Here is a 23,041-nt window from a genome sequence, read left to right as displayed (position 1 = left end):
AAGTCTGACAGAGATGCCCCCAGCTGTCACCGCCAATATAAAGGAGAATTTGCCCATTCACCCCTGGGCCATAAGACTGGGGCAGAAACCCTGAGAATCTGCCCGTTGGAGACGCTTCCTGATATGAGGGGATATACGAAGCGGGGGGCACACCGTGGCCGGGCGTGCTGGCTGTGTGATGTGGGATTTGCCCCTCCTGTCCGCCAGGGGTCAGATGTGGTGGTTGGAGATGTCTGATGAAATTACCCTATGACCTGTTTGTTCTGCCCCACGGGATAGGTTGATTTCATTGAATATCTCGACCACATGACTTCCGTGTCAGTGCTGCAGGACCACGCGTGCTCACCAGGAGGGGCCATTTATATCTCAGTCGGGTCTTATAAGGGCGGCCGCTGGAGTCCTAGGGGCATTCTGAGAAGTGGGAGAGCTACGGCCAAAGGCAAGCGCATGGTCAGGGGCAAAAGGCAAACGCGCGGTCAGGGGCCAAAGGCAAACGCGTGGTCAGGGGCCAAAGGCTGTTACAGGCATCTGGGACTCCTGGTCCGGGTCACAAATCCAAGCAGCAGCCTGGAGGAGCAGTCAGGCTACGGGGGCCGCGTGGTCCCCATGCGTGTCCCATCATTCTCCCTGTTCATATTGTAGCCTGACGTGGGGCAGCTCATGGCGGGATGCGGGCCCTGGGGTACATAGAGAAGGATCTGCCAGAACTGGGGCTCTTTCCCCATTAATATAAAGGGCCTGGATTGGGGTAACATCATACACTAACACACACTCACTCTAATACCATGCATTAACACACACTCACTCTAATACCATGCACTGACACACACTCACTCTAATACCATGCACTGACACACACTCACTCTAATACCATGCATTAACACACACTCACTCTAATACCATGCACTGACACACACCCACTCTAATACCATGCACTGACACACACTCACTCTAATACCATGCATTAACACACACTCACTCTAATACCATGCACTGACACACACTCACTCTAATACCATGCACTGACACACACTCACTCTAATACCATGCATTAACACACACTCACTCTAATACCATGCACTGACACACACCCACTCTAATACCATGCACTGACACACACTCACTCTAATACCATGCACTGACACACACTCACTCTAATACCATGCACTGACACACACTCACTCTAATACCATGCACTGACACACACTCACTCTAATACCATGCACTGACACGCACTCACTCTAATACCATGCACTGACACGCACTCACTCTAATACCATGCACTGACACACACTCACTCTAATACCATGCACTGACACACACTCACTCTAATACCATGCACTGACACGCACTTACTCTAATACCATGCACTGACACGCACTCACTCTAATACCATGCACTAACACACACTCACTCTAATACCATGCACTGACACACACTCACTCTAATACCATGCACTAACACACACTCACTCTAATACCATGCACTGACACATACTCACTCTAATACCATGCACTGACACACACTCACTCTAATACCATGCACTGACACGCACTCACTCTTATACCATGCACTGACACGCACTCACTCTTATACCATGCACTGACACGCACTCACTCTAATACCATGCACTGACACACACTCACTCTAATACCATGCACTGACACACACTCACTCTAATACCATGCACTAACATACACTCACTCTAATACCATGCACTGACACACACTCACTCTAATACCATACACTGACACACACTCACTCTAATACCATACACTAACACACACACTCACTCACTCACTCTAATACCATACACACTAACACACACTCACTCACTAATACCATACACTAACACACACTCACTCTAATACCATACACACTAACACACACTCACTCACTCACTCACTCACTCTAATACCATACAATAATGCCCACGTGTTTACTGTAACACCAACATCCACACTCACTCTAACACCATACACTCACACATTTACTCTCTCTCTCTTCTCTCTAAACGAAAATACCCCAAACCCATACATACAAACACGCGATGAAAGGAGTGTTACGTGTCGCCCCTGTGCCCGAGGAGGGGGAGGGTAACGGGGGGGCATCAGGGGATGTCAGGAGAGTTTGCACCCTATAAATATACTAAAAATACTGCATTCACCATGATGATCTGGCTTCCCGCTGTACGGCCCCAGCCCCTGTATAACTCAGCATTTCCTTTGATTGGCTTTCAGCGTCTGTGTAAATGGTGCATGGAACTGCACGGACGCCACCTGCCCCGACGCAGCCTATTGCCCCGGCAACATGGTGTACCGTTTCGGGGCCTGTCTGCAGACGTGCGAGTCCCTGACACGGAGCGAGCCCTGCGCAGGAAGCCTGGACGGCTGCGTGTGCCCGGAGGGGACAGCGCTCCTGGTCTGTATTCTTATGGATTCAGATTCGGGGTTATTTCACTAAAAAGACACAACGCCACTAAATAATCACAATGTGGAAGCCGCTCGCCGCAGCGTCATTTAGTTATAGGGGCCCCGTCTGGGACAGCAATGGCTTTTAATGCTAATTCCCTCCATTTCCCATGATCCCTCAGTGCAGACTGCATCAAAATTCTCTCCTCAGCCCGAGCAGGAAGTTGGAAGCCGCTTCCTGTTCTCTCCCTTCGTCAGCCCGAGCAGGAAGTTGGAAGCCGCTTCCTGTTCTCTCCCTCCATCAGCCCGAGCAGGAAGTTGGAAGCCACTTCCTGTTCTCTCCCACGGTCAGCCCGAGCAGGAAGTTGTAAGCCGCTTCCTGTTCTCTGTTTTAGCGGACGGCGCATGAGCCTCTAGCGCTAGAGATTGTTTCCAGCCGCGCAGGTCCCTCCATAACGCTATTATCACAGATATCTCAGGGCGACGGGATTTTTACCCCATGACGGGGCAGAAAGATGGAATTGTCATAGTAGTTTTTGAGTAGAAGGAGGCCGGCTTGGTTACACGTCGGGGCAGAATTAGGACCAAGTGTGAAAGTGACTGCTCCCCTAACGTCTCAATAACCTCTGTGTTGTCTCAGAAGGACAGATGTGTCCCGGCGGAGGACTGTCCCTGCCACCACCACGGGAGACTCTACCACCCCAACGACACCATCGTGAAGGACTGCAACACCTGGTGAGAACAGCCCCCGGGGCTTTAACATGTAAAGATACCCCTCCGTGCCCCGGTCTAACCCTCCCCCGCCTTCCAGTGTGTGCAGGAACCGTCACTGGGAGTGCACCGACCACCAGTGTGCCGGGCTCTGCGTGGCCACAGGGGACCCCCATTACATCAGTTTCGACGGACGTTCGTTCACCTTCCTGGGTGACTGCCAATACGTCCTGACGCGAGAGGACGGGGGTCTCTTCACCGTGACAGCCGAGAACGTGCCGTGCGGCACCAACGGCGTCACCTGCACCAAATCCGTGGTGGTGATGATCGGAAACACCTTTGTACACCTAATGCGAGGTGCGTGTTCAGGGTGCTGGGTGGGGGTTCGTACGACACTATTAGATTGTAAGCTCCTCGGAGCAGGGCCCTCCTCTCCCGGCACCTTTATTGATAAAATGTCCCAAACTACCCCTGGGGGAGCAAACACTAACCAGGGTTCAACAGCTGCAGAAAACATGGGAGCGGCTGTCTTAACGTCCGGTTCTCGGGGTCTGCAGGATTATTTCTCCCCGTTTAGTTATCTCTCCCTATTTTTAACTTGCTGACTGTCGCTGATTGGTTCAGGCAGTCTTAGTAAGGGTGGGGGAGGGGAAGGGACATTTTGCCACCCATCTTAGTTTTCATAGACCCTAAGTAGCTGTCGGCAGTTTTAATACCCGAATGAACATTAAAATTGTGGAATTAGGATGGATGCTGAAGACCCATTAATGGGGGGGGGGGCATTAGGAGAGGGGAAACGGTCACATGTTACCTACAAGGGACGGAGCGAGGGGCCCTGGGGGGCGGTATTGGGTACCTGAAGAAAGGTTGTAAATCTGCATTAAAGCGGCTCCCTGAGATCCAAGGGGGGTTAATCCTCGGGATTAGGGGTCCCGGGCCAGATTTAAGACGTATTTCTCTACATTTCTCCAGGCAAAGACGTGACGGTGAACGGGGTGACCGTGAGGCTCCCCAAGATGTACGGCGGAAACGGGATTATCCTGGAACAGGCCGGGCTGTTTACCATCCTAATCTCCCACCTGGGGCTGAGCGTCCTGTGGGACGGAGGTAAAAATACTCTCGTATGACGTGTATCGGGAGGGGGTCTGGCCCTTTAACGCCGGGACCCCCCCACTTAATGCTAAAACAGATCCAGATATCGATTCATTGTGAATATTTTAAACCTTTTTAATATAAAGAGTATAAAAACGATTCGTTTTGGGGGAAATACGCAGGGATTTGGCCTGGGAATTCCCCGTTTAATGACTATAGAATCGAGTCGACGGGGCGGCCCTCGTGAGGAATCCTTTATAACCAGGCTGTACCCCTTGAACGCTGTCACTTCTGGAGTTACGGAGGTCCTCGTCGTTCCAGGTACCCGGGTTTACGTGAAACTCGACCCTGCGTTCCGTGGTCGCGTCAGCGGACTGTGCGGGAATTTCGACGGAGACACCGAGAACGACTTCACGAGCCGCCAAGGAATCATCGAACCCACGTCGGACCTGTTCGGAAACAGCTGGCGGATGAGCCTCATGTGTCCGGAGGTCCACGCCGATGACTTCCAGCACCCATGCACGGTAGGCTGGTGGGGTTGGGTGACGGTCAGAGGTCCGCGTTTGCCCCCGTGCCCAGTAAAGTGGCCTTGGGCAGTTATCACCTGTTTGGGATTGTGATGAGGAAATAGGGGGGATCATGTCTAAGACCACCCGCAAGCTCTCTGAGAATCCGGAAGCATCCGGGGGGTCCTCTCAGTCTGACCATCACGAGCTGTGTTCGGGTTTTTCAGGAGAACAGTCACCGGGTGACCTGGGCGCGCAGGAGCTGCGGAGTCCTCATGCAGTCCTTGTTTGCTCCGTGCCACCACGAGGTCCCGTGCCAGCAGTATTATGACTGGTGTGTGTATGACGCCTGCGGGTAAGAGACATCGAGCAGCTGGTGGGGAGACCCCAAATACCCCTCAGACCTTCACTGACGCTCCCCACGGTGACAGCGGTGCATGGGCCCCTAACCATCGGATATTCACAATGTACTTAATACAACCGCAAAGGAGTGCAAATCTACCCCAAAACAACTAATGTGTTCAAAATTAATATTTCACAAATATCATTAATACTCCTCAATACTACTAATGAAACTGACCAAATATCAATCAGTCTTCACCAAAGACGGTGGGGGTGGCTGGGGTATTAGGGTATAGTGGGGCATTAGGGTATAGTGGGGTATTAGTCCAGCCCTGTGAGTGTTGTTCTATCTTACCCCCAGGTGTGACTCCGGCGGCGACTGCGAGTGTCTGTGTACAGCGATTGCTACCTACGTGGAGGAGTGCAACCGGCACGGCGTCTACATCCGCTGGAGGACCCAGGACCTGTGCCGTACGTAGCCGCGCGGACCCCCTAGTAATATTAATTCCGGGGGTTATGAGATGATTTGATTCGGTTCCGGGGGGGGTTTCATTGTCTGTGGGAAGTATTCCGTTACTCCAGGGGTAATTGTGTGGGCTGGAAGATTTCTTTGCCAGTTAGTAAGTTGAAGAAAGTGGTTTTTCTGGATAAAGTGAAGCTTACGGGATTCTCTATGTGATTGCCGAGTAGAGGCCGAGTAGAGGCCGCACTCACTCCACACCTGGCATCAAATTAAAATGATCCAGTAAATAATGTAGTGGGTTCTGGGGGTATTGGGGCATTCTTGGGAGGTTAATGCCCCTTTCTCTCCTGCCCAGCCATGCAGTGTGATAATGGGCTTGTCTATGAAGCCTGTGGCCCCGCTTGTCCCCGGACCTGCAGGAACCTGGGGCAGGACCCCGAGGAAGGATGCGGCTTCCGGTCGTGTGTGGAAGGATGTTTCTGCCCGGAGGGGAAGGTCCTTCATGGTAAGAATGAGATCCTTTTACAGGAACCGGAACATACAGAGACTCGGAGTGAGACGTGTGGAGCTCAGTATAGCGAGTAACTAGCGAGTAACGCTCAGTAAAGTGAGTAACTAGCGAGTAACCCTCAGGAAAACGAGTAACTAGAGAGTAACGCTCAGTAAAGTGAGCATTAGAGAGTAACCCTCAGTAAAGCGAGTAACTAGCGAGTGACTCTCAGCAAAGCAAATAACTAGAGAGTAACTCTCAGTAAAGTGAGTAACTAGCGAGTAACTCTCAGTAGAGTGAGTAACTAGCGAGTAACTCTCAGTAAAGCGAGTAACTAGAGTAACCCTCGGTAAAGTGAGTAACTAGCGAGTGACTCTCGGTAAAGCGAGTAACTAGAGAGTACCTCTCAGTAAAGTGAGTACCTCTCAGTAAAGTGAGTAACTAGAGAGTAACTAGCGAGTAAACCTGTAGTAATGCTCAGTCTCTCTGTGATTGGCTCTCTCCCGTCCTGCAGGTGGAAGCTGTATTGATCCTCCGGACTGTCCGTGTTACTGGGAGAGCGTAGCATTCCCAGCTGGTGCCGTCGTGAAGCAGGGCTGCAGGAACTGGTAAGTATGGTCACCGGTAGCACAACCCCTATTACTTCCAGCCATTTTTCTTGGCGTGTAGCTGCTGGAGCAGGCAGCCAGCGGGTGAAGTACTGTGTTGGCGGTCCCTGTCACCCCGGCGGCATCGTTAGCGTGTGAGGAAGGGTTTACTCCGTGGTCTCCTGAGGCTGTAATCTGGGTGCCCCAGGGGCAGAGGAATCAGGTGTGGGGGGGCAGTGCCTTCTCTTCCTCTCACCACCAACCCTAGCTTACCACTGCCACGCATCCCCACCCACTGCCACGCATCCTCATCCACTGCCACGCATCCCCACCCACTGCCACGCATCCCCACCCACTGCCACGCATCCTCATCCACTGCCACGCATCCCCACCCACTGCCACGCATCCCCACCCACTGCCACGCATCCCCACCCACTGCCGCGCATCCTCACCCACTGCCGCGCATCCCCACCCACTGCCGCGCATCCCCACCCACTGCCGCGCATCCCCACCCACTGCCACGCATCCTCACCCACTGCCACGCATCCTCACCCACTGCCACGCATCCTCACCCACTGCCACGCATCCTCACCCACTGCCACAAACTCACGCTGACACCAGATACCAACCCACACACTCACGCTAACACCATACACCAGCACACACGTACACTCTGCTGCTATGTTCTTACAATAATAATGTTTTGGGGGGTATGGGTAAGGATGTTTTGGGGGTGGGTAAGGATGTTTTGGGGGGTATGGGTAAGGATGTTTTGGGGGTGGGTAAGGATGTTTTGGGGGGTATGGGTAAGGATATTTAGGGGGTGGGTAGGGATGTTTGGGGGGTATGGGTAAGGTTATTTAGGGGGTGGGTAGGGATGTTTTGGGGGTGGGTAAGGATATTTTGGGGGTGGGTAGGGATGTTTGAGGGGTGGGTAAGGATGTTTTGGGGGTATGGGTAAGGATATTTAGGGGGTGGGTAAGGATATTTTGGGGGTGGGTAGGGATGTTTTGGGGGGTATGGGTAAGGATATTTTGGGGGTGGGTAGGGATGTTTTAGGGGTGGTAAGGATATTTAGGGAGTGGGTAAGGATGTTTTGGGGGTGGGTAAGGATATTTAGGGGGTGGGTAGAGATGTTTTGGGGGTGGGTAAGGATATTTTGGGGGTGGGTAAGGATATTTAGGGTGTGGGTAGGGATGTTTTGGGGGGTATGGGTAGGGACGTTTTGGGGGTGGGTAGGGATGTTTTGGGGTGGGTAGGGATGTTTTGGGGGTGGGTAGGGATGTTTTGGGGTGGGTAAGGATGTTTTGGGGGTGGTTAAGGATGTTTTGGGGGAGGGTAGGGATGTTTTGGGGGGTATGGGTAAGGATATTTTGTGGGTGGGTAGGGATGTTTTGGGGTGGGTAGGGATGTTTTGGGGGTGGGTAAGGATATTTAGGGGGGTGGGTAGGGATATTTTGGGGGTGGGTAGGGATGTTTTGGGGGTGGGTAAGGATGTTTTGGGGGTGGGTAGGGATGTTTTGGGGGTGGGTAAGGATATTTAGGGGGTGGGTAGGGATGTTTTGGGGGTGGGTAAGGATGTTTTGGGGGGTATGGGTAAGGATATTTTGGGGGTGGGTAGGGATGTTTTGGGGGTGGGTAGGGATGTTTTGGGGGTGGGTAGGGATATTTTGGGGGTGGGTAAGGATGTTTTGGGGGTGGGTAAGGATATTTTGGGGGTGGGTAGGGATGTTTTGGGGGTGGGTAGGGATGTTTTGGGGGTGGGTAGGGATATTTTGGGGGTGGGTAAGGATGTTTTGGGGGTGGGTAAGGATATTTAGGGGGTGGGTAGGGATGTTTTGGGGGTGGGTAGGGATGTTTTAGGGGTGGTAAGGATATTTAGGGAGTGGGTAAGGATGTTTTGGGGGTGGGTAAGGATATTTTGGGGGTGGGTAAGGATATTTAGGGGGTGGGTAGAGATGTTTTGGGGGTGGGTAAGGATATTTTGGGGGTGGGTAAGAATATTTAGGGGGTGGGTAGGGATATTTTGGGGGTGGGTAAGGATGTTTTGGGGGTGGTTAAGGATGTTTTGGGGGGTATGGGTAGGGATGTTTTGGGGGGTATGGGTAGGGATGTTTTGGGGGTGGGTAAGGATGTTTTGGGGGTGGTTAAGGATATTTAGGGGGGTGGGTAGGGATATTTTGGGGGGTATGGGTAAGGATATTTTGGGGGTGGGTAGGGATGTTTTGGGGTGGGTAAGGATATTTAGGGGGTGGGTAAGGATATTTAGGGGGTGGGTAGGGATGTTTTAGGGGTGGTAAGGATATTTAGGGAGTGGGTAAGGATGTTTTGGGGGTGGGTAAGGATATTTTGGGGGTGGGTAAGGATATTTAGGGGGTGGGTAGGGATGTTTTGGGGGTGGGTAAGGATATTTTGGGGGTGGGTAAGGATATTTAGGGGGTGGGTAGGGATGTTTTGGGGTGGGTAAGGATGTTTTGGGGGTATGGGTAGGGATGTTTTGGGGGTGGGTAGGGATGTTTTGGGGGGTATGGGTAGGGATGTTTTGGGGGTGGGTAGGGATGTTTTGGGGGGTATGGGTAGGGATGTTTTGGGGGTGGGTAGGGATGTTTTGGGGGGTATGGGTAAGGATGTTTTGGGGGGTATGGGTAAGGATGTTTGGGGGTGGGTAGGGATGTTTTGGGGGTGGTTAAGGATGTTTTGGGGGAGGGTAGGGATGTTTTGGGGTAGGGGTATCTTGGGGGGTTGAGGATGTTTTGTGTTTTGGGGGGTATGGGTCTGTTAGATTAACCCTTCCCGTCTTGCAGCACCTGCGAGGCTGGCCGGTGGCAGTGTCCGTCGGAGGAGTGCCCGGCCCCCTCCCGCTGTGAGGACGGAGAGTTCGCTTGCCGTCTGAGTGCGCGCTGCGTCCCCCAGGCCTGGGTCTGCGACAACGAAGACGATTGTGGGGACGGATCGGACGAGATCTGCTCGCTGACCTGCGCCCCACACGAGCATCGTTGCGCCAACGGCCAGTGCGTCCCCCTCGCCCACCGCTGTGATGGCAGAGCTGACTGCGTGGATCACTCGGATGAGTGGGGCTGCCCGGCGCCCGCCTGCACCAGCACCGAGTTCCGCTGCGCCAACGGCCGATGCATCCCCCTGGCACACGTGTGTGACGGGGACCTGGACTGCGGCTTCGCTGACGACTCTGACGAATCAGGTGAGATAGAAGCGGATTCCACTCACTCAGCCTTACTCACCGAGACCCACTCAGCCTTACACACAGAGACACACTCAGCCTTACACACCGAGACACGCCCGGCCTTACACACCGAGACCCGCTCGGCCTTACACACCGAGACCCGCTCGGCCTTACACACCGAGACCCGCTCGGCCTTACACACCGAGGCACACTCGGCCTTACACACCGAGACACGCTCGGCCTTACACACAGAGACACACTCAGCCTTACACACTGAGACACTCAGCCTTACACACAGAGACACGCTCGGCCTTACACACAGAGACACACTCGGCCTTACACACCGAGGCACACTCGGCCTTACACACCGAGACACGCCCGGCCTTACACACCGAGACACGCCCGGCCTTACACACCGAGACACGCCCGGCCTTACACACCGAGACACTCAGCCTTACACACCGAGACCCGCTCGGCCTTACACACCGAGACACACTCAGCCTTACACACCGAGACCCGCTCGGCCTTACACACCGAGGCACACTCAGCCTTACACACTGAGACACTCAGCCTTACACACCGAGACCCACTCGGCCTTACACACAGAGACACACTCAGCCTTACACACAGAGACACACTCAGCCTTACACACCGAGACCCGCTCGGCCTTACACACCGAGACCCGCTCGGCCTTACACACAGAGACACGCTCGGCCTTACACACCGAGGCAAACTCGGCCTTACACACCGAGACACGCTCGGCCTTACACACCGAGACACGCTCGGCCTTGCACACCGAGACACGCTCGGCCTTGCACACCGAGACACGCTCGGCCTTGCACACCGAGACACGCTTGGCCTTACACACCGAGACCACACACAGAGACACACTCAGCCTTACACACCGAGACCCGCTCGGCCTTACACACTGAGACACTCAGCCTTACACACAGAGACACGCTCGGCCTTACACACAGAGACACACTCGGCCTTACACACCGAGGCACACTCGGCCTTACACACCGAGACACGCCCGGCCTTACACACCGAGACACACTCAGCCTTACACACCGAGACCCGCTCGGCCTTACACACCGAGGCAAACTCGGCCTTACACACCGAGACCCGCTCGGCCTTACACACCGAGGCACACTCAGCCTTACACACTGAGACACTCAGCCTTACACACCGAGACCCACTCGGCCTTACACACAGAGACACACTCAGCCTTACACACAGAGACACACTCAGCCTTACACACCGAGACCCGCTCGGCCTTACACACTGAGACACTCATCCTTACACACCGAGACACGCTCGGCCTTACACACCAAGGCACACTCAACCTTACTCACAGAGACACACTCAGCCTTACACACCGAGACCCGCTCGGCCTTACACACCGAGACCCGCTCGGCCTTACACACCGAGACACGCCCGGCCTTACACACCGAGACACGCCCGGCCTTACACACCGAGACACTCAGCCTTACACACCGAGACCCGCTCGGCCTTACACACCGAGGCACACTCAGCCTTACACACTGAGACACTCAGCCTTACACACCGAGACCCACTCGGCCTTACACACAGAGACACACTCAGCCTTACACACAGAGACACACTCAGCCTTACACACCGAGACCCGCTCGGCCTTACACACTGAGACACTCAGCCTTACACACCGAGACACGCTCGGCCTTACACACCAAGGCACACTCAACCTTACTCACAGAGACACACTCAGCCTTACACACCGAGACCCGCTCGGCCTTACACACCGAGACCCGCTCGGCCTTACACACAGAGACACGCTCGGCCTTACACACCGAGGCAAACTCGGCCTTACACACCGAGACACGCTCGGCCTTACACACCGAGACACGCTCGGCCTTGCACACCGAGACCCGCTCGGCCTTGCACACCGAGACCCGCTCGGCCTTGCACACCGAGACACGCTCGGCCTTGCACACCGAGACACGCTTGGCCTTGCACACCGAGACACGCTTGGCCTTGCACACCGAGACACGCTTGGCCTTGCACACCGAGACACGCTTGGCCTTGCACACCAGGGCACACTCAACCTTACTCACCGAGACCCACTCAGCCTTACACACAGAGACACACTCAGCCTTACACACCGAGACCCGCTCGGCCTTACACACCGAGACACACTCGGCCTTACACACCGAGACCCGCTCGGCCTTGCACACCGAGACACGCTTGGCCTTGCACACCGAGACACGCTTGGCCTTGCACACCGAGACACGCTTGGCCTTGCACACCAGGGCACACTCAACCTTACTCACCGAGACCCACTCAGCCTTACACACAGAGACACACTCAGCCTTACACACCGAGACCCGCTCGGCCTTACACACCGAGACACACTCGGCCTTACACACCGAGACCCGCTCGGCCTTGCACACCGAGACACGCTCGGCCTTGCACACCGAGACACGCTCGGCCTTGCACACCGAGACACGCTTGGCCTTGCACACCGAGACACGCTTGGCCTTGCACACCGAGACCCGCCCGGCCTTGCACACCGAGACATGCTTGGCCTTGACCGGGGTCGATGTGGTCGCACGCCCGGCAGATATTTCGGATGCTCTCACCCACCGAGCTCACTATTCCGCCCCACAGGCTGCTCGACGGGGTGCACTTCTGCCCATTTCCGCTGCTCGCTGGGGAAGTGCTTGCCGTACGCTCGCCGCTGCGACGGCCACGATGACTGCGGGGATTTCAGTGACGAGAGGGGCTGCGTGTGCGCTGCGGGCGAGTTCCAATGCCCTGACGGCCGGTGCCTGCGCAGAAACAAGGTGTGTGACGGAGCGTCGGACTGTGCCTCGGGGGCCGACGAGATCGTCTGCACAGGTAATGTGTGGCCCCGGCTGGCCCGGAAACTTTTATCCTCTATAACAACACATTAATCCAGCACATGCGCAGCCTTCTGAACTCTGTGTGTGCGTGTTTGAGTGTGTGTATGTCTGCGTGTGTGTTTATGAGTGTGTGTGTTTATGTGTGCGCGTGTGTGTACGTGTCTGAGTGTGTGTTTATGTGTGTATGTCTGCGTGTGTGTTTATGAGTGTGTGTGTATGTGTACATGTATGTGTGTTTGAGTGTGTGCGTGTACACGTGTGTTTGTGGCTCACTGTGAAAGCCGACCTGCCCCCTGGGAGAGGAAACTAATAATTACGGTATAAATAATGGTAAATACGTCTCTTCTTCTTAGAATTGATGCCTCCCACCATTCATCTGCTTTCCCCTTCCTGATTGGCCGTTGATTTGTGCCCAAAGTGCCCGTTTTCATTTACTTGTCTAATGTTTGCATTTCTTTAAACTGCTGAAAATAAATGGAGGGAATCGGAGATTATGGGGATCTGTACCCAAAAAAACAAACAAATGAAGGTGACCTAAAAATCCATCGTTCTCCCCAAATTTCAGGATCGGGGAGCTGTGGTCCTGGGCAATGGGCCTGCGCGGATGGGCTCTGTGTCCCCGCAGAGCGGCTCTGTGACGGGACGGCTGATTGCAGAGATGGATCTGACGAGGGGCAGCCGCAGTGCGCGACCGGCCTGCCCCAAACGCAAATTACAGCCACTAAAAATGGCACCAAAGGGATCCCCACAGAGACCGGTAAAACCACGGGTAATTATAATCTCCATCCCAGTCTCTTTTCTCGCTCTCTCGCTCTCTCGCTCTCTCTCTCTCTCTCTCTCTCGCTCTCTCTCTCCGGGTTGTCTCTTTCGCTCTCGCTCTCTCCGTGTGAGCTCCAGGTAACCTCTCGGTTTCAGGCGGCGTGTGCGGTCCCTATGAGTTTGAGTGCGGGAGCGGAGAGTGTCGGCCGCGGGGCTGGTTGTGCGATAACGAAGTGGATTGTGTGGACGGCAGCGACGAGCAGCACTGCAATCGCACCTGTGATATCGACCAGTTCAAGTGCACTCTCAGTGGCGAGTGTGTGGCGTACGGTCAGCTATGTGACGGGATCCCTCACTGCCGGGACCAATCAGACGAGAGCACTGACAACTGCGGTAAGGGAGACGATTGTATGATTGTGATTGGGGGATAATCAGGCCCGGACTGGAACAAAAAATAGGCCCGGGCATTTAAACCAGAGCAGCCCATTTTATTTATTTATTTATTTATTGTTAAAGCCCACCCTTCATGTACCATCTTTGCACTTACTAATTCACACAAATCACTAACACATTCATTAATGCAGTCTCACAAATCATCCACACATTTATTCATTCATTCTCATACGCATTCACACTACCCCTTCTCCCCATCTTATCTGCCTCTTCTATGTTCCCCCTTTTCACTATGTACCCCCTCTCCCCATTTCTCACTGTCTAACCCCCCTCTGCCCCTTCTCACTGCACCCCCCTCCCTCAACCTACTTACCTTGTTGCCGGAGCAAGCAGCAACTGCGACCGGGCCCGCGGTCCTAGGGGCTGACTTAGGGGCTGATGGAGCTGCAGGGCCGGCCTTAGGGGTCTGCGGCCGCACACGGCTTAAATTAAAACATAGGGGTTTTATTTTTTAACTTTATTTAACATCCTCCATGTTAAATAAAGTTAACAAAAACTTTATTTAACATGGAGGATGTTAAATAAAGTAAAAAAAAACAACCCGATGTTTAACTTAAACCCTGTGCGGCTGCACACCCGTAAGGCCGGCCCTGGTGGGGGCTTCCCGGCCCCTTAGAGTGGCGGACCCGGTCTCAGTTGCGGCGGGCTTAAGGGGCAGGTGCCCCTTATGCCCTGCGTTAATACCTATTTTAAGGTAGGAGCCTGGAGCTGCAGCTCCATCAGCCCCTAAGTGAATCCGGCCCTGCCGCTGCCCGGCCCACCGGGCAAATGCCCGGTGTGCCCGATGGCCAGTCCGGGCCTGGGGATAATGGTTGGGGGATAATGGTTGGGGGGATAATGGTTGTGGTTGGGGGATAATGGTTGGGGGGATAATGGTTGGGGTTGGAGGGGATAATGGTTGGGGTTGGAGGGGATAATGGTTGGGTTGGAGGGGATAATGGTTGGGGTTGGGGGATAATGGTTGGGGTTGGGGGGATAATGGTTGGGGTTGGGGGGATAATGGTTGGGGTTGGGGGATAATGGTTGGGGGGATAATGGTTGGGGTTGGAGGGGATAATGGTTGGGGTTGGGGGGATAATGGTTGGGGTTGGGGGGATAATGGGTGGGGTTGGGGGGATAATGGGTGGGGTTGGGGGGATAATGACACTTTACATGTACAAAACATACACATAAACTTACACATACATACATACACTCAAAGCCCCTCCAACACCATTCCCAGTCCGGCCCTGATTGGCCCGCTGGACGGAGTTGTTCCTGTAAGCTGTATTTTATGTGAGCCGTGGCCGCCGGTTTCAAATCCACTTCATTGACAATCATTTGTTTGGTTTTTTAGGGTCTTCACAGATCCCCCCCTGTCCCGGGCACTTTATCTGCCTCAACAGGATGTGCATTAACATTTCCCGAGTGTGTGATGGAGATCCTGACTGCCCCCAAGGAGAGGACGAGGTGACCTGTGGTAAGACCCAAACTGAAACACTCGACCTCTAACCCCTCAACCCGACCTCTAACCCCTAAACCCGACCTCTAACCCCCAAACCCAAACTCTAACCCCCAAACCTAACCCGACCTCTAACCCCCTAACCTAACCCGACCTCTAACCCCCAAACACAAAACTTGTAACCCTAACCTAGCCCTGTTTAAGGTGTTAAATTTTTGACCCCAAACTATATTTTCTATCCCCTGCAGACAGAAGCTCGGCGACTGCAGCTCCTCCCAAAGACCGAGCCGAGGAGCCCCCCGCATGCCCTGAATATTCCTGCGCGGACGGGCGCTGCCTACGATACAAACAGGTCTAACAGAGACCCTCTGCTCCCCCCTGTCTGTTACCCCCATCTTTATCAATATCCGCCATCCTCTCTCTGCTGCCCCTTTCGCAGGTTTGTAACGGGATCTCTGAATGCGGCGACGGAGAAGAGGAATCCGGTTGGGTTTCTTCTGACGAGAGGGAGTGCGGATTCTGGAGCCCGTGGGCTGCGTGGTCAGAATGTAGCCACACGTGTGGTTCCGGGACCCAGAGCAGGAGGCGCGTGTGCACCAACCCCTCCACCGACGTCCTGCGGCAATGTCGGGGGGGAGAGAGCGAGACACAGCAATGTTTCGTGGTGTCCTGCCCAGGTGAGGGGTCTTCAAAGCAACTTCCAAGAGCAGCTCTGCCAGCTTACCCATCTAACCCGCGTGGCAGGGTAAAAGGGCAACAAGAACCACGGAATTAATCGTACCCCTTCCATGACATGCATTGCTTTGCCCCTTATGTTCAGCAGCCCACGGCGTCCTCCGATCCCAGGCTTCGGGGCCATATTTGAGACATTGTCTTCTGTTTTCAGTTGATGGTTTCTGGACTCCGTGGACAACGTGGTCTAACTGCACGCAGGACTGCGCAGGGATAGTGATCCGACGTCGGGAGTGCACCCCCCCGCAGAATGGCGGCCTTCACTGCTCCGACCTCCCCGCTTCCTCTTCTGCCGCCATGGAGATCGGTGAGCCTTCACTCATTGAAAGCACTTAATGTTAGCGTGGCCTCCACGTGATGGGGAGCAGGGGGGGAGGTTTGGTTCATACAGAGGTCCAAGTCTATGATTTGGATGTTTTCTAATAAATTGTGACCTTTCTTTGGTGGAAACTTTCGTGGGAACTCCGATGAGACAACTTGGCTGCCCACCAACATCACGACGAGAGACAAACGTGCCCTCACCTTTTTGTAGATCTCCTCCATTCAGTGTTATTAATATTTAATATTTATATTATATAATATTTAATATTTTATATTATATAATATTTAATAACATTTTATATAATATAATTAATAACGTTTATATTATATAATATTTAATAACGTTTATATTATATAATATTTAATAACGTTTATATTATATAATATTTAATAACGTTTATATTATATAATTAATAACGTTTATATTATATAATATTTAATAACGTTTATATTATATAATATTTAATAACGTTTATATTATATAATATTTAATAACATTTCTAGCCCCAGTCATTAAACCGAAACATGAAATTCCTTTTTCCGCCAGACGTGTGCCGGCAAGATGGCTGCCCGGAAGCCAAGACGTGTCCCAATGACCTGGAGCCCAAAGCGTGCGCCCCCTGCCCTCTCACCTGCTCCGACCTGTCCCATGGGAAGAGCTGCGAGCGCGAGGCTCCCTGCGTCTCAGGTCAGAGTGTTATATTAATAATTTTTAGAGGTAATCTGGGACTCTCCCGGGCTTTGTTGGGTTTCATCGTTTTACTTCTAGGCTGATAATAGCGATCGTCTCCTTACGTCCTCAGGCTGTTGGTGTCCGGACGGGTTGGTCTTAGACAGTACCAATCGCTGCGTGCGCCCCGAGGAATGCCCCTGCGAGGTGGACGGGGTGACCTACTGGCCGGGTCAGCCGGTGAAAGTGAATTGCCAGATTTGCACCTGTCAGGAAGGCCAAGCGAAGCAATGTCGCCAGAATCCAGAGTGTGCAGGTCAGCCGCAGCTCTTACGTGATACAGAATACGGGCGCTCGTTACTTCTGCCTTCTCTCGGGAGCAATGGGGTCTCCTGCCTTCTGCTTTCTCTCGGGAGGATTGGGGTCTCATGTCTTCTGCCTTCTCTCGGGAGCAATGGGGTCTCCTGCATTCTGCTTTCTGTCGGGAGGAAAAAGGTCTTCTGTCTTCTGCCTTCTCTCGGGAGCAATGGGGTCTCCTGCCTTCTGCTTTCTCTCGGGAGGATTGGGGTCTCATGTCTTCTGCCTTCTCTCGGGAGCAATGGGGTCTCCTGCATTCTGCTTTCTGTCGGGAGGAAAAAGGTCTTCTGTCTTCTGCCTTCTCTCGGGAGCAATGGGGTCTCCTGCCTTCTGCTTTCTCTTGGGAGGATTGGGGTCTCATGCCTTCTGCTTTCTCTTGGGAGGATTGGGGTCTCCTGCCTTCTGCTTTCTCTCGGGAGGAATGGGGTCTTCTGCTTTCTCTTGGGAGGATTGGGGTCTCATGTCTTCTGCTTTCTCTCGGGAGGAATGGGGTCTTCTGTCTTCTGCTTTCTCTTGGGAGGATTGGGGTCTCATGTCTTCTGCTTTCTCTCGGGAGCAATGGGGTCTCCTGCCTTCTGCTTTCTCTCGGGAGGAATGGGGTCTTCTGCTTTCTCTCAGGAGGAATGGGGTCTTCTGCTTTCTCTTGGGAGGATTGGGGTCTCATGTCTTCTGCTTTCTCTTGGGAGGATTGGGGTCTCATGTCTTCTGCTTTCTTTTTGGAGGATTGGGGTCTCCTGCCTTCTCTTGGGAGAAATGGGGTCTCATGTCTTCTGCTTTCTCTTGGGAGAAATGGGGTCTCGTGTCTTCTGCTTTCTTTTGGGAGGATTGGTATCTCTTGCCTTCCTGCTGAACATCTTCTCCAGACCAGTTATAACCCTTTGTTCATCTTATGTGGGTTTATCTGCTAAAGCCCGATGTGTGTTTGTGGGATAATTTTGGGGTAAAACTTGATTATGTATCTCAAACTAAAACCCAATGCTAAATCCCCCAAGTCCAAAACCCACACGTATTAACATTTTTTTTCATTGTAATGTAGCTGGGGGGGGGGGTTGTTATGCAAGTTCACATGGACCTTGCATGCACTCGCCTGTAACTCCCAAAACATAAAATCGCAGACAACTCACGGATTAGTGAACCTTTATTTTAATGACCACTCAACCCCTTATTGAAATGCCCAAGGGCCGGGGTTTGGGTCAGAAACAAGTTAAACTGGAAGTAAAGGCCGCTTTGTGTCTGTAGTGCACTGTGGGTGGTCTGCCTGGTCCCCGTGGGGCGAGTGTCTGGGTCCGTGCGGAGTGCAGAGTATACAGTGGTCTTTTCGGAGTCCCAACAACCCCAGCAAGCATGGCAACGGGAAGCAGTGTCGGGGTATCTACCGCAAGGCTCGCAGGTATGTAGGGGATCCCAGGCCGGTTTAATTAACCCCCTCCTGGCAGGATTTGGGAGACTTTCATATAAAGCTAATTACCCAATAGTTTGGAATTAGACTTATTATATCTGACCTAGAGGTTAAATTCCCGACCCCTCGGACTGAGGGCCCAAATCCTGTGCTATGTGCAGTAATGGTAGATTGTAAGCTCCTGGGATCAGGGTCCGTACCAGTCTGTCGTAACATGTTAATTTTATTGTCAATTTTAATATTATGGTTAATCTTCACTATCCGTCTTCATTGTGACAGCGCTACGGCGCCTGCAGGCGCCATATTAATAAACGGAATGAGTTTAAGCTGTAAATCTAAATTCCTACGTTCTCATTATTATAAATATTTTTCCTACCGATCGTTTTCCGGACCGATGTATAAATGGCCGTGTCCCGCCGCAGGTGTCAGACGGATCCGTGCGAGGCGTGTTCGCACCAGGGGAAGCCGTACAGCATCGGGGAGCGCTGGCGGTCCGGGGAGTGCCACGTGTGCCAGTGTCTGCCCAATCTCACCGTGCAGTGCTCTCACTTCTGCCAGTACGCCAGCGTGGGCTGCCCTCAGGTGAGGGGTCCGCCGGGGTCCGGAAAATGCCCCAAGCCCCAGGATAATGTAACATTACAGTAATAAAGTCGCCTACGATGTCAGATGGTGTATTTTAGATCGATCCAGAAATCTGTACTTTGTGTCAATTTAATCAATTTCACACAAAACAGAAAAAACTACAACTTTTACCGATTCCTGCAGCGTGGGATATATAATTATATGAAATAAGTATCGGGGTTCATCGGGTCACCCCTCTCCTTGATTTCTAGGGGCAGTTCCTGGTGGAGGCTTCTGGGGATTCCTGCTGTTACTGCTCAGAAACAGGTCAGAGTTTGTGATGACCATGGGGGGGTAACTTTGCCTAATGCCCCCGGGTGGGGGGGGGCAGCCAGGGAGAATTGGGGCAGAAGTGGCATAAGCTTGAATATCTGTAAATATGTAGTGATTCTGGCTGAAGTCGGTCCGTAAAACAGGTCTCAGTAACCCCGGGGGAAAAAAATATTAAGGTGCTGAGTTGTTATTTTAAGGTTAATTTTGCAAATTCAAAGGAGTCTGATTAAAAAAAGCAATATTTAGAAAAGTATTTATTTGAGAAATGCGTCAGGGATTCATCTTTCTCAGAGACAGTACAACAAACCCCGATTATTACCCAGAAGCTTAGAAAATGTAGGAATTGAGTAAAAATATTCCAATAAGAAAAACTGGAAACATTCAGAATTTAGGAGCCTCGCTCCGCTTTGGGGTTTGGTTTCGACGTCAGATTTTGAAAGTCCAGGAACCCCCTATAGAGAAATTGGGTTTAATTTTCTTAATTCACTGAATATCCCGGAATTTAGAATTTAGTGCAGGGACTGGCTTGATTCAGTCCTCTGTGACGGGCAGTATGGGGGCCCGCTGGGTATTAGCCGGGTATTTGGGGGTAGCGATCACAAAGATGGCTGAACGTTTCCATTGAGTTTTTTTTCATTAATAGCTCCAAATAAAACCGAGGGCTCCGGCCAACGTCCGACGAGTGCGCCCCCCGGTACCCCCGTCCCAGAGCTCGTCACCTACCCGCTGCCGGCAGCTGAAGGTAAGGGTGGTCTGTGTGCCACGGGGAGCCGAACCCCCATCAGGGTATTGACAGGTGACGGAGACCCTCTCCTTCTCTCCCTGCAGACGGATGTTACAGACCCCTGAGAGTATCGTCTTTACCTGACGGCAGCTTCTCAGCCTCCTCACAACGCCCAGGGCACCCTGCGTACGCGGGGCGCCTGAACCAAGTTACCCCGGGGTCAGACCTTCAGGGCTGGAGCCCACAAGCCAGTGACCGCCAGGCCTCCTCTTCCAGCACCCCGTACCTCCAGATTGACTTACAGCAGCCATGGAACCTGACGGGTAAGTGGGAGCCTGGAAACCAAGCCATGAATTGGTTAATCTTCCCACCCCCTTCTCAGTGCAGAGACTACGGTTAAATTATTTGCCCAGACCTCGTCACGTGCTTCTCCCTCCACTTCTAACAAATGTTGTGAGTTTCAGGAGAGGGCATGAAAGTATTTCTTCAACTTGCATCCCCTCGCCTGCAGCTCACAAAATGTAAAGTCAGATGCCACGGCGTTTTAGTGAATCTAGGCGTTGTCATGGGGTTGTTAACAGGGCATCCGACCTCAGTCGAGTCTGGTCAGATGCGTTAACCCTTAATTTGGCAATCTACTCAAGTGAGTTAGAGGGACTCTCCGGTGCTCTGTGTGGCCGTACCAACAAGTCATGTATATTAAAGTACTTTGCAGGTCCGGCTGGATTTGTGTCTTGTGGGCCAGTGGAATGTGTTGGGTGACACTTTTTGTTACCCTTCGTAGGCATTGTGGTTCAGGGATCTGATGCCCCCGACGCCTACGTCACCAGCTTTGCCGTGCAGTTTAGTCAGGATGGACAGAGCTGGCACGACTACAAAGAGCTGGCAGAGGACCAGGAGCCAAAGCCAAAGGTAGGTGGCCGGCTTTACACGTGGACCACGAAACTAAGTATGACGGATCGTCCTGTGCCCCAGACTGGACACATCCGCCCGTCAGCTCCTTCCCTCTCCCAGTAAGCGGACGCGCTGCGGCTGTCCGAAGAAAGCAGTCACAGACCAGCACTCCCCTCAATCATGAGACAGGACTTCATGCTTTGAGGTTAAAAACAGAACTCTCTTTATTACAAACACACAGAACTTATATACAATCTCCATTCACTGTGCACCGAACCCAACCCCCAATCCTATCAGCCACATCCCATGACAAATCCCATCAGCCACATCCCCTCACAAATCCCATCAGTATACAGGGGATGTATCAGGTGAGGGGATTAAGGGATACAATGGGTTCCCCCACCTGTGTTATCCCCCTGTAGTGCGGGTGCCGTCTGGGCAGACAGGGCTGTGTTGGCTGATTAAGAGCCCCAGCCAGATTATAGGATCGTCTCTTTGAAGGCTGGAGCTGCAGCCACATTCAAACAGGGTACAAATAAATATAATAATAATAATAATAGTGAAGATCAGACATAGTTTCTTCACATTACTCCCCTCTTGTGCAAACGTCCGGCAGACACAGCCAGATCCCTAACGGATCGGCTTGGGGATGACCGGGCCTCTACTGTCTCTAGTCCTGCGGGGTAGGGAGAGCGGGCGTGCGGCTTCTGGGGCACCCTGGCAGCCCCATGCCAGTCACCCAGGCTCCTAGGCCTGGCCCGTAGTCAAAGGGTAAGAGGCCAGCCCAGAAGCCTCTCCAGTGGGCAGCCCTCTTTAGTCTCCTCTGCAGGCATGGGAGACCTTTCTCCAGGGCTTCCTTTCCCCTCTGGGCCCTCAGCCCAGACTCGGCTCCCTCCCAACCTGATGGAACCCTCCCATGGTTACCCTGACTACGGGCTTGTCCCGAGTCAGCTCCACATTCCCCCACCCAAACAACAAGAGCCCACTCCAAAGCAGCAGCAGTTTCACTTACCCCTACCTGGCTCTCCGAGGTGGGGCTCGTTTTGCCCACTGGACCATGCCGCTGGGGAGGAGTGCCGGTTGCCCTTCCTCCCATACTTGGTGACAGCCGCTGGGGAGGGTCGCCGCCTGCGCCCCCTCCCAGATGCTCGTGCTGGGGAGAGCCAGATAATGGGGGTGTAAGCTGTGGAGGGCAGAGGTCAGCGACTCTCTGCCCGGTTGCCAGTGCCTCTGCTGGTGCAGGGAACGTTGCTGGGCAGAGAACAGCGTCACTCTGCCCTGTGGCCAGCTCTTCCGCTGGTGGTTCCCTGCTAGCAGGTGGGGGACCCTTCGCTGTGGGGCGGGCAGAGGCCAGCAGCACTCTGCCCTGTTGCCGGCGTTTCAGCCAGAGCGAGGATTGCTGGTGCAGGACAGAGGTCGGCGACGCTCTGCCCGGTTGCCAGTGCTTCTGCTGGTGCAGGGAATGGTGCAGGACAGAGATCAGCGACTCTCTCTCCGGGTGCCAGCACTTCTGGTTGGTCCTCGTTAGCCGGCGGGAACACTGTTCTGGGGGATGAGCAGAGGCCAGCAGCACTCTGCCCCGTGGCCGGCTCTTCTGCCGGTCTGGCATTTTGCGGTGCTGGGCAGAGGATCGCGTCGCACTGCCCTGGTGGGTCCCTGCTAGCAGGCAGGGACATTTCACTGTGGGGCAGGCAGAGGCCAGCGGCATTCTGCCCCGCTGCCGGCGCTTCAG

At 53.3% G+C, this 23,041-nt stretch overlaps 1 protein-coding gene across 1 annotated transcript in view; it reads left to right on the top strand.

The window, feature by feature from the left end:
- LOC149271919 (SCO-spondin-like) overlaps window positions 1-23,041 on the top strand; it is a 79,464-nt gene that overhangs the window by 14,043 nt on the left and 42,380 nt on the right. Inside the window, exons 23-47 of the mRNA XM_089507000.1 lie at window positions 2,241-2,421; window positions 3,052-3,146; window positions 3,223-3,479; window positions 4,095-4,229; window positions 4,536-4,738; window positions 4,948-5,075; window positions 5,424-5,533; window positions 5,881-6,030; window positions 6,530-6,623; window positions 9,407-9,801; window positions 12,430-12,660; window positions 13,231-13,422; window positions 13,563-13,817; window positions 15,214-15,336; window positions 15,567-15,670; window positions 15,758-15,995; window positions 16,205-16,357; window positions 16,919-17,059; window positions 17,175-17,357; window positions 18,638-18,788; window positions 19,220-19,379; window positions 19,631-19,685; window positions 20,335-20,433; window positions 20,520-20,738; window positions 21,200-21,327. Of these exons, the coding sequence (XP_089363126.1) occupies window positions 2,241-2,421; window positions 3,052-3,146; window positions 3,223-3,479; window positions 4,095-4,229; window positions 4,536-4,738; window positions 4,948-5,075; window positions 5,424-5,533; window positions 5,881-6,030; window positions 6,530-6,623; window positions 9,407-9,801; window positions 12,430-12,660; window positions 13,231-13,422; window positions 13,563-13,817; window positions 15,214-15,336; window positions 15,567-15,670; window positions 15,758-15,995; window positions 16,205-16,357; window positions 16,919-17,059; window positions 17,175-17,357; window positions 18,638-18,788; window positions 19,220-19,379; window positions 19,631-19,685; window positions 20,335-20,433; window positions 20,520-20,738; window positions 21,200-21,327 (4,180 nt within the window). The remainder of the gene's footprint in view (window positions 1-2,240; window positions 2,422-3,051; window positions 3,147-3,222; window positions 3,480-4,094; window positions 4,230-4,535; window positions 4,739-4,947; window positions 5,076-5,423; window positions 5,534-5,880; window positions 6,031-6,529; window positions 6,624-9,406; window positions 9,802-12,429; window positions 12,661-13,230; window positions 13,423-13,562; window positions 13,818-15,213; window positions 15,337-15,566; window positions 15,671-15,757; window positions 15,996-16,204; window positions 16,358-16,918; window positions 17,060-17,174; window positions 17,358-18,637; window positions 18,789-19,219; window positions 19,380-19,630; window positions 19,686-20,334; window positions 20,434-20,519; window positions 20,739-21,199; window positions 21,328-23,041) is intronic.

Source organism: Sceloporus occidentalis, unplaced genomic scaffold (assembly GCF_023333645.1).
Source record: "Sceloporus occidentalis isolate IW3139 unplaced genomic scaffold, rSceOcc1.0.p SCAF_449, whole genome shotgun sequence".
Taxonomy (NCBI): domain Eukaryota; kingdom Metazoa; phylum Chordata; class Lepidosauria; order Squamata; family Phrynosomatidae; genus Sceloporus; species Sceloporus occidentalis.
This window is presented reverse-complemented; position numbering and strand designations above follow the sequence as displayed.